General features: G+C 37.1%; 2 protein-coding genes across 2 annotated transcripts; one reads left to right on the forward strand and one right to left on the reverse strand.

The window, feature by feature from the left end:
* Positions 1–321: 321 nt before the first annotated feature.
* LOC149004046 (sulfate adenylyltransferase subunit) lies at positions 322–6,444 on the reverse strand. Its single transcript, XM_089135595.1, has 3 exons — positions 6,192–6,444; positions 1,052–1,273; positions 322–928 (listed from the first exon to the last, which is right to left on the reverse strand). The coding sequence occupies exons 1-3, from the start codon at positions 6,384–6,386 to the stop codon at positions 704–706; spliced, it is 642 nt and encodes a 213-aa protein (XP_088991721.1). The 5' UTR covers positions 6,387–6,444; the 3' UTR covers positions 322–703.
* Positions 6,445–9,234: 2,790 nt separating this feature from the next.
* LOC149004047 (uncharacterized) lies at positions 9,235–13,968 on the forward strand. The gene is made up of 6 exons (XM_089167634.1): positions 9,235–9,791; positions 10,707–10,818; positions 10,907–11,078; positions 11,167–11,357; positions 12,209–12,350; positions 13,599–13,968. Exons 1-5 carry the CDS (start codon positions 9,382–9,384, stop codon positions 12,329–12,331), a joined length of 1,008 nt encoding a protein of 335 aa, XP_089023760.1. The 5' UTR covers positions 9,235–9,381; the 3' UTR covers positions 12,332–12,350; positions 13,599–13,968.
* The last annotated feature ends 268 nt before the right edge of the window (positions 13,969–14,236 follow it).

Consider the following 14,236-nt stretch of genomic DNA (forward strand, 5'->3'; position numbering starts at 1 on the left):
CATCCACTATGAGACAAAAGGAAATAAATGAACCAGCTTCCAAGATAAATCAACCTTGACTGTCTTTCCAAGATACTCAAATTATAAGTAAAATACTTACAGAGTAGTACAAGAAACTCAACAAAAACAGAGATAAATATAGTAAAATGTAATACATGCATACAACTGACAAAAGGAGAAATCATCTCAAGGCTCTGATTAACCTTAATGGAACTTATTCATTTTAAAAGGATTAATCAATCTCAAGAGAGTATACTAAAACCTATTTTGAATCTCAATAAGTCTTAAAGCTCCTTCAAATCCAACACACCAACCAACAAAATGTATCACGCAACTGGCAGTAAGCATAAATTTTCTAATAATCTACAAAAAAAGACATTTTTTTCCTTGCATTTACAATGTGCATTTCATTAAGTTAATATCAGAAAAAATGAACAAAGCAGTGATACATGAGCTCTATAATAGCTAGCACAGCTCCTGACTGGAAAGCAGTGTCTTTCAGAAATGGAGTTTGCGACATTCAAAAGCATAAGCCTCTTCAGAGAAACTAACTACATTGCTTGTTTTTACTCAATTTAGTAAAACTTCAAGTCGAATGTTGACAAAAATGGATAAGCTTTCGAAGGAAAAAGCTACTATGATAATCATCACAGCAGAAAGACATGGAACAAGGAGAAATTTATGAGCAACTGAAACAAAGGTATCAGTCACTTCCCCACTTCCTTATCACACTCTCCTTAGCTGAGACATGGCTTTGGAATTCCTCTTTCAATGTACTTTTAGGCTCAACATGAGGACCGGTTGGAGAAATCTTTCCCAAGATCTGTGATGATATGAAAGTGAAGCTATTTCTTACCCCTCTCAATGCAAACAGCAATGGGTTAAAGATGACAGCAAGCATCACTTCCCCTTTTGCAATCAGGAGATACTGTCAAGAGAAAAGGAGGATTAACTGAATGCAAAGCAAAATGCCCAAGGGAGAAAGAACTTTACACAGTCGAAGATATAAGAAAAATCATAAAAAAATACAGGTTTGTAAGAATATATGTACCATGACAACAATGCCGAAGATAGCAAGCCCAGCTTGTTGGGCTTCTTGCCAGAAATTATCGCCATCGGACCAACCAAACCATCTACCCCATCCAAACCAACCTCCTCCACCAGTGTTGCCCCCATCATCTAATGCTTCCCTTTTTTGAATTTCTTTGTTCCATTTCTCAAACTCATTTTTCTTTCCACCAAGAGCACTTTCCAATGCTTTTCTGGCTTGTTCCTGCATCCAGAAATATGTAAATAGCCCGTGAAACCTTGAAACAAATTCAGTTCCAACCCCCCCCCCCATCTCCCATTAACAAAAACACCTAAAACCCTTACCTTTTTTGGGTGGGGTAGGTGTTGGAGGCTGGGTTTGGTCTGGGTGGTCCATCAGTTATATCTATATATTTATATATGTACACACAAAAAGCCTCCCCAAAGGAAAAAAGGAAAGCAAGAGAACTATATTAGAGCAAATATTTGAGGCCCTTCAGAAAGCTGGATCCATGATAAATATCAAAATAAAGCCTGACATTACCAGGGACCTTCTCATTCCCCGACCTACAGGCACCTATCTTATTATTAAACCATTACTTTACATTAGGACCTTAGGATATATCTTCCTAAAACAAGAACATTACTCTCTTGATTTATGTTCTTGTTAAAGCAACAAATCCATATAATATATCTTTATTTTTTAGTACACACAAAAAGCCTCCCCAAAGGAAAAAGGAAAACAAGAGAACTACATTAGAGCAAGTATTTGAGGCCCTTCAGAATGCTGGACCCCTGATAAATATCAAAACAAAGCCTGACATTACCAGGGATCTTCTCATTCCCCGACCTACAGGCACCTATCTTATTATTAAGCCATTACTTTACATTAGGTTATATCTTCCTAAAACAAGAACATTACTCTTTTGATTTATGTTCTTGTTAAAGCAACAAATCCATATAAACACATCAGCATTTGATCACCAAAAAATACAACATCAACGAGCATCCTAATATCCGATTGATCAAAGGGTTATATCATCAATAGCAGTGGCAATAGCATGAGATTGGTTCCCAGCAAAATCAGAAATCCTGTAGCAGAAAGATTCAACTATCAGACATAATCAACATACATCAACCTAGGTTGAAGCTTATACAAAACCTAGCTCTTCTTTTTCTATGAATCAGGGTTTCACTGGTAGTGGGAGAACCTTGAATGAGTCTCAAAATAGCTAGTGGTCAAAGCTATGATACAATATAATTAGCACAAAATCTATAACCAGTAACTTGGATAGACTAGAGTTGCGACAAAATGAAAAACAAGGTGAGACTACCAAGAGAGTAGCAGACTCGATATCCTTGCAGTTCTCCCACCTTCACCTAAGCACCCCTCCCCTGGCGGCCCAAAGTGTTTGTTAATTAAAGTATTACCATCAGATATGGAAACTAACCTTGCGAAACATCCGTTCACATAGGTGTTGTTTGGCAACACTCTTTTGGAGCCGATTCTTGTGCTCATAGCCATTTTGGGCACAGGATCGGATAAAATCTTGTTTGGTCAAGTGTGCCGAATGTGTGCTGCTTCAGAAAAATGGGCAGAACCAGGCATAAATCGGGTGTTTCAGCACGCTCCAATTCGTGCCCAGGAAGCTCCAAATTGAAGCTTCTTGGGCACAGGCACAGTTTTGAAGAAAATGCGGAGGCACACTGCCACTTTTATGTTGACGATGGGCAATTGGGTCTTTTTACATCAAAACATAAACTTGTGAAAATCATACTCTAAACTCAATCTCCTAGCTCTCGTTCTTTCTCCCACGAAGAAGCTGCTCATTCTTGCTCGATCTCCATCCGCATGGCTCATCATCTCTCTACAACCTCCCTCTTTGAACCTTCGGAGAGGGAACCACTCCACTGTCTCTATTTCAGTGGCTTAAAACAACGGTTGAAGCCAGTGAAACCATATCTCATAATGGCTGAATCTCTAGCGATACCTTTAGCACCTGCACTCTCCGTGCTCTGCAAGGGAGGAAATTTCAAACGATTCTTTGCAATTGGGTCTCCAAACCTAGTTCCAGCTCTCTTCGTCTCTCTTTGAGGATCTCCACAGGAGATGTTAGACTATTGCCCTCTCTGTCTCTCTTTGAATATCTTCACTCAAATTCTATGATCTTGATTTCTTCCTCTCTTTTTTACTTAGCAGGGGTTTTAATATGAATTTTTTTCAATTTCAATGAATTCAAATTGACGACCTCTTGCTCTTCATTTTTAAAACTATATTATGGTCTATCCAGTGGTTGAGTGCTTTGCTTCTTATTTTTGCCATGCTCAACAATGTTTTCTGTTAGATTTGCACATCTCCTAAGCCCACCAATTGTTTCTTTGAATGCCTAAGTAAACCATATACAAGAATAATTAGTTCTTATGCTGATTATGTTGAGTTTATTCAGTGATGCTCGGAGACTTCTAATGAATTGCTCTAAAGGAGCAGATTCCATTCTCATTGATTGTAACTTGGATGATCATGAAGAAGTCTTTCGAACAATGCAAGCAGGTGTGAAGCAAGGAGAGACAATTGTGGTGGGCTACAATGCGTCAGGCAAAGGACCATGGTGGCCAAGAGAAGTGGGTCTAAAACCCAATTGTTGCCCATTGGAGAGGGATTGCTAGTGGCTAGGTGGCATGTTCATTAGATGAGTTTGTTTAAGTTTAAATAAGTAGGTTTAACCACATAGTATGTAATTTATTTAAGTTTAAATAAATAGGGTTCAACCACATTGTATGTAATTTGTTTTACGTTCAAATAAATAGTTTTTAACCACATTGTATGTAATTTAAGTTTAAATGTGTCTAATTTTGACCAAAAAAAGTAAATGTGTCTTTAACTTTTTTTAGTTGGTTCTATTAAAAGAAAATGAGAAATGGAAATGAGAAATGGGCAGAAAACATTTTATGCATACCAAACAGATTTTGTGCCCATTTTGCCACTAGCACGTATCGATTCTGTTTTTACCAAACAAGATTTTAGTAGGATGAAATTAGGAAATGGGCACAAACACACCAGAAACTGATTCTCGCCCATTTGAGCAAGAAACACCAAGAATCATTGCCCCAAACAACCCCATAGCCACTAGGAAACCCGGCATCCTTTGGTCCGGTTCAAGGGTCACGTACCTCACCACTCCTTCACTATCCTGGAGAATTTCCACCCTCTACCTCCCAACCAATCTTTTGTCATACATCGCCACGTATCAGTTACCCCAATTGCATTCTTTATTGGAATGGCCCTAAGGATGTTAACCACCTCTTCTTAACTTGCCCCTTCTCCCGTTCCATCTGGGAAAGAGCCATTGCCTCTATTTGGCCACAATCTAGGTGCTCCTTTGGGTTTCAGAGAGATTAGTCCTCATTTTTGCTATCCTTCCCTAGTACCTCTATTTGTGATTTGGTAAGTAAATTGGTGTTTGGTGCTACATTGTCTCACTTATGATGGGAACAAAACCTTACAAGATGGACGTCCAACTCCAGATCTCTCAATTCAAAGTTGCTGAATGCTTGGTCATAGGCTCAAGTCCTAGAAACAAACTCTCTAGAAACAGGGAAAAGGTTGCATATGTTTGACCTTCCCAACTCCCTGCTCAGTGGAAGAACCTTATGCTACAGCCTTTTAAGGTTTCATCACACTCATCTTAAAAACCTTTCAGCTACACTAGCATTTTTAGCCCCTAGGACTGATGGATTAGGAAGGGCTAGTGATTGGATAAATTTGGAAACTCACAATATCATTAGCAGTTCACCAATTAGACCTTTCCAAAAATTCTTAAACCAGTACAACAACTCATAAGAATGTCTAACTGGTCCAAAATTCTAACCAGTATACAATGATGATCACTATAGTGGCCACAATTTTGTGTCCCAATTGAACTGCCATAGGGGAGCTAATAAACGCATGATGGAATGAAGTTTTGGGTGTGAGCATGCTGGGATCCAGCTTCATTTTAATAAAAATAAAAATTTCTATTACCAATAAATATTTGCAAAAATACAACGTCTTTGTTCCTTAACTAGCCAAATAAAGAGTACACAGAACATACAGCATTTTTTCCCTAATATGGTAAGCAGAGCAGTTAGCATTCAGACAAAGAGGATGTATTACAAATACAAATAGATCCAGATCATCAACAAATCCAATCCATCTACCAGAAGAAATGGTGATTGAAGTAGACCAGAAAAGAGAGTCTTTGAAAAGCTATATGTAATGCAGCATAAAAGGAGTATAACAAGTCAAGGACAGGAATATCTTCAGAAGCACAAAAGGAAATAATTTTTCTAAAGGTTGGAGGTGCTATTTACTAAAAATCTTCAATGAGCGTGGCTGAGGACAGATTTGTGAATGTGTTGTAGTATCCCATCGGTCATACTAGGTTATTTCCATAATCAGACAGGGACTTAAATGATTATTTACAGATGATAAAGATTTATCAATTAAAAACAAAATTGGCATTAGTATATACTATAGTGTGATACACCAAGAACGTATCCTGAGGAGGACTCCATACAAAATCTTCATTAAGGAAGCTAAGATAAACAAAGCTTGTCCCCGAAATTCTCCATATCAGTAAAAATCCCCCAAAAATCAGTGCACTCCTATTAGCACAAGTAATTGCTGTCCATCCAACACTAACTGAAACGAATAAACTCTTCCAACTGCAAGTGTTACCCTAATACCATGAAGATTCTAGCAGCATTCCAAATAATAAACAGACAATTCAATGATGCCCACTATAACAAGAACATTCGGATGCACAGCAGTCATTTCTGTATAGAAATTTGTTTTAAGACATGATTGGTCGACTAACAACCTCAAACCACAAGCCCAGTGGAAAATTATTCTTTTTTCCCCCTTCATTGACACAATTCATGGAGAGAGATAAAACGTTTAAAATTATGGAAATATCTTCAAGAGTCAGTCACTTGATAGACACGACAAACATCACTCTAAAAAAAGGCTAATGGTGTCCACTTCGATTCGCTGTTGTTAGAGCTAAAATGAAGGTCAAAAGACTCAAAACCAAGACAACGCAAGATAGGAACCACGGAAGGCCAGAAAAACGCAATACATAAACGAAGTGAATTCCCAATCGAGGTGAAATCAAACTGTTTACCTCTCTACGATTGTCTGAGAAGATGCACGAATATCGGCCACGGCACCGAAGCTTCTGTTGCAGTAATGTCCACTTATTAGGGTATTGACAAGGCTGGAGATTGCTAGACAGGCCCACCGGAGAAGAATCAAGGTGAATTGCAGAAGAACAGCAGAGAGTTCGGTGGGGCGAGCATAGGTTAAGAACCTGTGCCATGGCTTTCCTTCTGCTCCAGTCTCTGAAAATGTCGCTGCTCTCTCTTCAAAGTTGAAGCACAAACAGCTTTCAACAAGAAGATGGCGAGGTCGGAGGGTATTTAAGTAATACTACTGGACAACCCGTATCGCCGTATCGGTATCTATTAAATTTGTAGTATTTTTTATTTTAAGTTTTTGTATAATTATTATTATTATTTTTTTTTTAGTAGCTTTATATTAGGAGTACTACTAAGAAATGAGATTTTAATTCCTAAGATTTGCTTGTCATCCATGTTTCATTGAAAGGTTTCTTTAATTCTGTTGTGTTTACTTTGGGGTCACTCTTATGAGAACGAGGTTGCATATTTTGGGATCATAAGTCCTGGATTGGAGGACAAGGTTGCGTATTTTAGGATTCGAGTAGGATCTTCTTAGTAGCTCAATGTAGATTTGGGATTTGGAGTTCAAAGACATTAGTGGAGCTCAGCTAAGATTTTGGGGGGGGGGGTCTTCTACTTAGAATCTTAGGGCTTGGTGGGGTTTCAAATGTCTGAGACTCAAATCTATGGAGTTATAATTTATAAAATTAAGTGTTTGGTTGTGGAATGAAATCTGTGAATTCATCCTAAAAATTTATTTGATCGACATGATTTTTGTGAATGTACAATTGTATAGCTTTTTTGAAATCTTTGGTTTCACCCTTACCATAAATCTCGATTCACCTTTTACACTAAAATGTGAATCGAGTTTCATGAATCTGAGATTTTTACACCAAACGGGTATATTCTCGATTCATGATCCGGTCAAATCTCTGTTCTGTCCCGGCCCTAGATATTCTCTTGAAGTATCTTATTTGCAATTACATTCTGATTGTCTTCCGATAGTTCTTGCCTTACAATGTTTTCTATCTTCTATAAATCGTTTAAGTCTTGTACATGATATCTTGAGTATCTCTTCTACTCTTACTAGGGTTAGTTTTCACTACATTCCTAGACAGGGCAATGCCTTTGCGGACTTTTTAGCAAAGGGTGCGGTTTCTCTCTCTTTGGTGAGATATTTTTGTGGGGGTGTTCCACTATTTTTTTATGGTTGATACTTCTTTACTTGTTTAGCAACTTGTTGGCTTTCATTCTTTTAGTCAATTGAAATGCTTTTATATTTTGGCAAAAAAAAAAAAAAGGTGTGAATTATTACACATACCACAATGAGTATTGAATCCATGACCCCATCCTAAGAGGTACTAGTCTAGTCATTTCTATTGATCAATGTTAATTTTTGTATAATATTTTCTTGTCCTAAATTGAAGATTGGGGCCTCGAAGAATGACTATAAAATCTTTCTTCCTTTCTTCGGCATTGATACTTATGAGTTGTGCATATTAGTTTTTATGAATTTATCCAATACCTTCAAAATTAATTATTGACAACAATTATTTTGTCCATTGTGTTTAACGTTTTAAATTTGTTTCAAGTAGGTGGCCTTTGAGGGCCAAGTGCTAGTGTTTTACACATAAAAAAAGGACTAGAAGAACCTCTATAGAAAATTTTCAAATAATTGAGGGAGGAGGACCATAATGTCCGGGAAACTAAAATAAAAAAAGTTGAATTAAATTCATTTTTTATTTTATCTTTTGATAAATAATACTTGAACTGAATTATTTTTCTCTTTTTTCTTTTTTGACAAGAACACTTGAATTGAATTAGCAGTTTACTAAATTCTGCACAACTATATTTGAAAGGGGGAATAAAGGGTGTCTTTGTTATTTCTCAAAATTGGTATTCAAAGATAATTAATAAGACTCGAGTCTTGCTCAGGTTGGTTTCTGTCCATCAAATTTCAATTACTAAAGCTGATAAAGTCTTGAAAAAGGCTTAGTTGTTTTCCTTTTTTAGGCCATTAAAAGAAAAATACAAAAAGACAGGAAAAATACTAAAAACACCTCTTTTTTTTCATGTCAAAAGTATTAATAATTTATATTAAAAAAAAAAAGGAGGTCACATATCACTGGAAAAAATTTGGGACTGATTATATTCTATGTTCTTCTGATGCAAAAGAAACTATCATGAAAAAAGAAAGATAATTGTCCATTAGTAGTAGATTCTTGTTGGTAAAAAGACAATCGTAATTCATTAAAGTTTCTTTTAAAAAAGAACAGATCTTCTATTCATACAAATAGTGCATTGTGCTCTCTTTACAAATAGTGCATTGTGCTCTCTTTACATATTTTTACGAGCACTAACAAGGTGAATAGAGATGAACTCTATTTTTAAACATCTGTTAAAAGGATGTGAGAAGAGCACAATAAAGAAACATTATCTACTGTGCACAAAAATGCATATATATGCCAAATAATTGGCTAAGAAAATAAAGAAAGGCTATTTTGGATTTTTTAAAATTAAAATTAAATTTTAAATCTCAGCCTATCATTTGGTATATATGTGCATTGTTGTACACACAATAAAATATTTTTTTCCTAGCACAATTGATACAAGACCTCAACTCCTTTTAAGTCTACAATAATTATCTCGAGATATTTCCAAACTGGTCCAATTACTATTAAGGGTATTATTGTAAAAATACATTTTTCCTCCCTTTTTCCAGGTTATGAAAGAGGAAGGAAGATTCAGACCAATATCCTATACCAAATATCAACCAAACAATAAAAGATAAAACAGCGTTATCCACAAGATCGCGATGACAATTTTACCCTTGTAATGGTGTATAGATGCTCCGGCAATTTGGACAAAGACGAGGGTATTACCGTCAGCCAGGAATTATGGTCTTCAAAAAACATTTAAAAATCTAAATGCGAACAAAAGAGGACTCTGTTGTCATTTCAAGACATATAAGAGAGAGAAGAGAGAGAAGAGAGACAGAGACAGACAGAGAAAGAAAGAGAGAGACAGAGAGAAGCCAGAAGAGAGAGACAGAGAGAGAAAGAGTGAGAGCAGCCAAGGAGGGAACGGTTTGAGTTTCCGTTTTTTCAGTTATTATATGAGAGTTGAACCACAGCAATGGTGTCTGACCAAGAAATAGCAAGCTGTGTTGAGTCAGTGCTTCGTCAATCTGATCCTCGAGCTGTTACTTCCCTCAGCGGCGTCGTTCAACAGTTGGAAGCGAAGCTAGGGTTAAATCTTTCACACAAAGCTGGCTTCATCAGAGACCAGATCGACCTTCTTCTCCGATCACAAGCTCAACAGCAAGTGCACAAGGACCATTTTGCCCTTCAACATCACCAACAGTATCAGAACAACAATCCCCAAATCCCGCATCATTTCGCTCTTCCCATCCATCGCCCCGAAGAGCTCAACTTCCAAACTGCTCCGCCACCGCAGGCACAGCCACCAACGCCGCCGGTTACCAAAGCTGAGGTTTATGTTCAGAATGTTGCTGCTCCACCTGCCCCCGAAGTGCTCAAAGAAAGGTTTGCTACTCTTTTCTCTGTTCAACATCGTAAAACTAGGGTTTCTCTTTCAGGGTTTTTACAATTTCAAGTTCTCGTCGGTTAATTTTCCACTGTACAACGTCTATCATCGCCTTATCAAAGTTGAAATGGGTTTCCTTTCCCGTATTTCGTTGCAAATTTGTGGTTACGAAGCGTGTATTTTTTTTTTTTTTTTTTTGGGGAGCAGAGTGTGGGGTTTCAGTTTTGCAGCAGATTATTATTTTTTTCTTCCTTGGAAACAGAATGACAGAATTTCTAGACGAATGCTCATTAATTGCCTCGATAAGAGTAAAAATGGTCTCAAATTATAATCTTTCTTATGTATTCAACCTGGCATTCTTTTTTAAAGGATGATATTTGATAATTCCCCATTCCTATTGTTCTTATCGCGCCTTGGACAGTTCGAACCGCATATGTTCCTACGTTGAATTTGGTCTAGGAACTCGACATTCCTGTCGAGTTTTCAACTTTATCAAATTATAAAATGTTTATATATGAGCTTGGATTTATGTGTATAGCTTTTTAGTTAAAGACTTGAAGATGAATCGTTGGCTATGGTTGGAGATTTTCAACATTTATTCGCCGTTTTCTATGTTGTTGTCCAATTTTTTAGCTACTTATGAAGTGGGAGTTTGTCTGCACTTGTCCGCCTTTGCTGATGTTCTGTTTATACTTGGTTTTGTGTTCTGGATTTACGATCCTCATGAAAAATTTGGTGTCATACATCCCGAGAGTGATTCATGAAGGTCTTTCTGGTCACTTGTGTTTTACGTTGACTCCTTGTGACTTGTGTTTTACTTTTATGTGACATCAAATGCATCAACTGTACGTGCCTTTTTGGTTTAACGATATGCTTGACCTTGTGTATTCTCTCTGTTTCTTATTTTCTTGCAGTGCACCAACTGGAACCAAAAGAAGAGGTGGCCCAGGGGGACTCAACAAAGTTTGTGGTGTTTCACCTGAGTTACAGGCCATTGTTGGTGAACCAGCCCTGCCAAGAACCGAGGTTCTGTTTCTTGAATTAATGTATTACTTTTAGCAGCTGACCCGCTTACTAAAGAGCATTATTGGCACTTTATATTTTTGGTGTGCAGATTGTGAAGCAATTATGGGCGTACATAAGGAAAAACAATCTTCAAGATCCAAGCAATAAAAGAAAGATAATTTGCAATGATGAACTGCGTTTGGTTTTTGAAACTGACTGTACTGACATGTTCAAGATGAATAAACTGCTGGCCAAGCATATTATCCCTCTTGAACCCTCAAGTATGCAAGTCCTACAGTTTTTTTTTTTTTAATGACCTTCGGTGTCTGTGTAATATGGATGATAGTTTTTGTGGTTATCTACTTTCAGAAGAGTCAAATCGGGATTCAAAGAGGGCAAAGTCAGAGGTGGAGTCTTCAACTGAGATCACTGAACCAGTTGTACCTGCTGTGATAATATCTGATGCACTTGCCAATTTTTTTGGCACTGGAGAACGAGAAATGCTTCGATCAGAAGCTACAAGACGTGTCTGGGAGTACATTAAAGTTCACCAACTGGAGGTGGGTAACAAGTTTCATAAATTTTTAAAATATGTTCTGCAACACCATGTATTTGATTTAGCAATGCTCGTTGTTAGTTACATGTTATGGAAACAAGGAACGCCTACATTTATGTTTAAGCTGGGGTTGAGGGGAATCAATAAATTGTATTGGAAATCCCGCCATGATGACTTATGTGGTTGGTTATACAAGAAAACTGTTTCCATTGTGTCTTTGTTGGAGCTATGTCTTCAATAAGTATGTTCTATTTGGTTCTGCCATCCATGTTTCTTTAGCTTAGTTGTCTGGTGTAGATTAATTGTGTTACTGTTAGGAGCTTCCTACATGGATTCTTCTGTTGAACTGTTCAACTCTTCTTAAATGCATCGCCACTTGAACAATGTGAAACGACCTAGTATTCATATTTCTTTTGCTTTTCTTCAGTTGTGCTCTGAACATCTTTTGGTTTCAATCTTTATGCATTATTTGGTAGATTGCAGACTTAGTTGTCATTGTTTTTCTATAGACGCATTAATTGTAATGGAAGGGTGATTTCATATACTATGCACACACTCCTGTCACTTTTATCATATTTGTAGATGAAGTGATGCACCGAGAGAGTGTAAATTGAAAGAAAACATAGACAAGAGTATAATCTTCACTTAGGCTTTGACTTATATGTTGTTGTGTTTACTCATTTTTTAGCTTTTTAACCTGGCTGGATTTGGTCATACTTTATTGGGTTAGTAGACAGACTGTATCCTTATTCTATGCTTCCTTTTCTCCACTCAGTGTGGATTGCAAACACCATTGCTTTGTCTAAATCCCAGATTAATTAATGGCAATTGGCGTTTCTACATTTTCTTTTCTAGGACCATGTAAATCCGATGGTGGTACATTGTGACTCAAAGCTTCAAGAACTTTTTGGAGGTGACAGCATTTCTGCCTTGGGGATATCAGAGTTGCTGACTCGCCATTTCTTTAAGCGGTCATGATGTCCTGTACTGTTGACTGGTTAGTTTAAACTCCACATTTGCAGCTTCTCTTTGTGTCACAGTTGATATTTGTATAATTGGCTTGATATGTGAATCCTAAGTTTTACTTTTTGTGACCTGTTTTACTCTATTTTCAAACAAAAAGTTTTTTTTTCATCTGTTAATATCTTCCTTGGTATTTTCAGATGAGATAAAGATAAAACTCCCTTCTTCTTTTTTGGTGTGTGTGTGTGGTACTCTCTGCATTTGGTGTTATCCATAATATCATTAGACTCTGTCTAATTTGTTTTTTGGTAATTTCATTAGACTCTGTCAAGTACCTATTTTAGGTTCATAGGAGTATCTTGATTGTGCTAATGAAATAAAATAGCCTAGTTTGGCAGAAAGACAGATGTTGCTGGATGTTCTTTAGGTGACAGTCCTAGATATTTACCGCATCAGAAGTGTAAAATAGCATTCGCAATAATATGACAGGTGTGTGAGATTTCCTCCTTGGTAGTTTTGAGTAAAATTACTCAATATTGGGAATAAGGAATAGGCTGTTACTTAGTGAGATTGTTTAGATCAGGCTAGCAGAGTAAAGACTCAAAGTTCAAGTTTGGGTGTCACCTGTGCTAAAAATGCTATAGGTCCAACTCTAGTCCATTTCTTCTGGGATAACCAGGGCTTCTGTAAATTAGCACTTAACAAGTTGTATGATGCCCTATGCACTTGGGTTGTGTCTACTTGTGCAGAACCATGTATGTGCCTTGGATTGTTATGCTTTCACAGCTCTGGGCTATACTTAATTGGTTTGAGGGTGTGATACATGGATTGGATTTAAAATTAAATCTTCACATAATGAAGTTGGGTGTTACTCACTGATCTTTTATTTATTCTTTTTCTGTTGCTTGCAACTCTGGTTGAGGTAACTGATTTGATGCATTGAAAAAGAGACGCACACTAGTGTCAGTTTCCCATCCCGTGTTGGAGGTAGAACCTTTTGTGACCGGGGTCTTGACATTGCCTTGTTCTACATGGTCGGCAGCAATTTCTCATGGTGATTTAGTATTTCAGCTAGTGTCCAGAATGGTATCATGTTTTGTTACCTATCAACTTTTGATGGATTATCATTTTTGAAGATCTTAGGAATTTAATCTTGCTTTATTCACCCCCCCCCCCAAAAAAAAAAAAATCTTATTTACTTCTACAGACAGCATCAGCAAGTATTGGCTTTCCAGTGATTCCAATTGGAAACTGATTGAATTCTTTATGTTTTTGTTTGCAGGTGTAAAGTGTCTTAGTCAGTTCTGACACTGTAGGAGATACTTGTTTAAAAGATACCATTTTGTTTATTGTGGTGTGCTAGGTTAGATGTATGTTTGCCAGACTCATTTATGAACAAGATGAAAGTGTATTGGGCCAATGGTGAAGAATGTGCTGTAGTTAACACCATGGTTCTTGGATTCAGGTTTTCTAACTGAGAATGTCAGGGTACAGTTCCTTTATTACCTTTTCCTAACCACTGGAATGGAGAAGGTAACAGGTCAACTTTTAGGGATTAACTAGAGCTTGGTACTTAAAATCACTAAATGTTTAATATGGACTGCATGACCATGTCTTGTTGCACTCAGAACAGTATCAATTTTTTGATATAGAAACAAGTGCCAGTACAGTTGATGTAAATTTCCAATGTCCTTCACACTTTAGGATCTCTGTTCAACCAAAATTTTCATTGCATGTCTTGGATTACTGAGAATGATTCTTAAAGGGTAAGTACATTCATTGCATGTCTTGGATTACTAAGAATGATCTTCAAGGGTCAGTACATCGACGCCTTTGTGGCTACTTTGACCCATGTACCCAGATGACATTACCATTTCACAGAGCCTAAAACAAATTGATTTGGACCTAGAATAACCAAAC

The sequence above is a fragment of the Hakea prostrata genome, chromosome 9 (assembly GCF_041222555.1).
Source record: "Hakea prostrata isolate BN-2017 chromosome 9, UWA_Hpros_2, whole genome shotgun sequence".
Lineage (NCBI taxonomy): Eukaryota > Viridiplantae > Streptophyta > Magnoliopsida > Proteales > Proteaceae > Hakea > Hakea prostrata.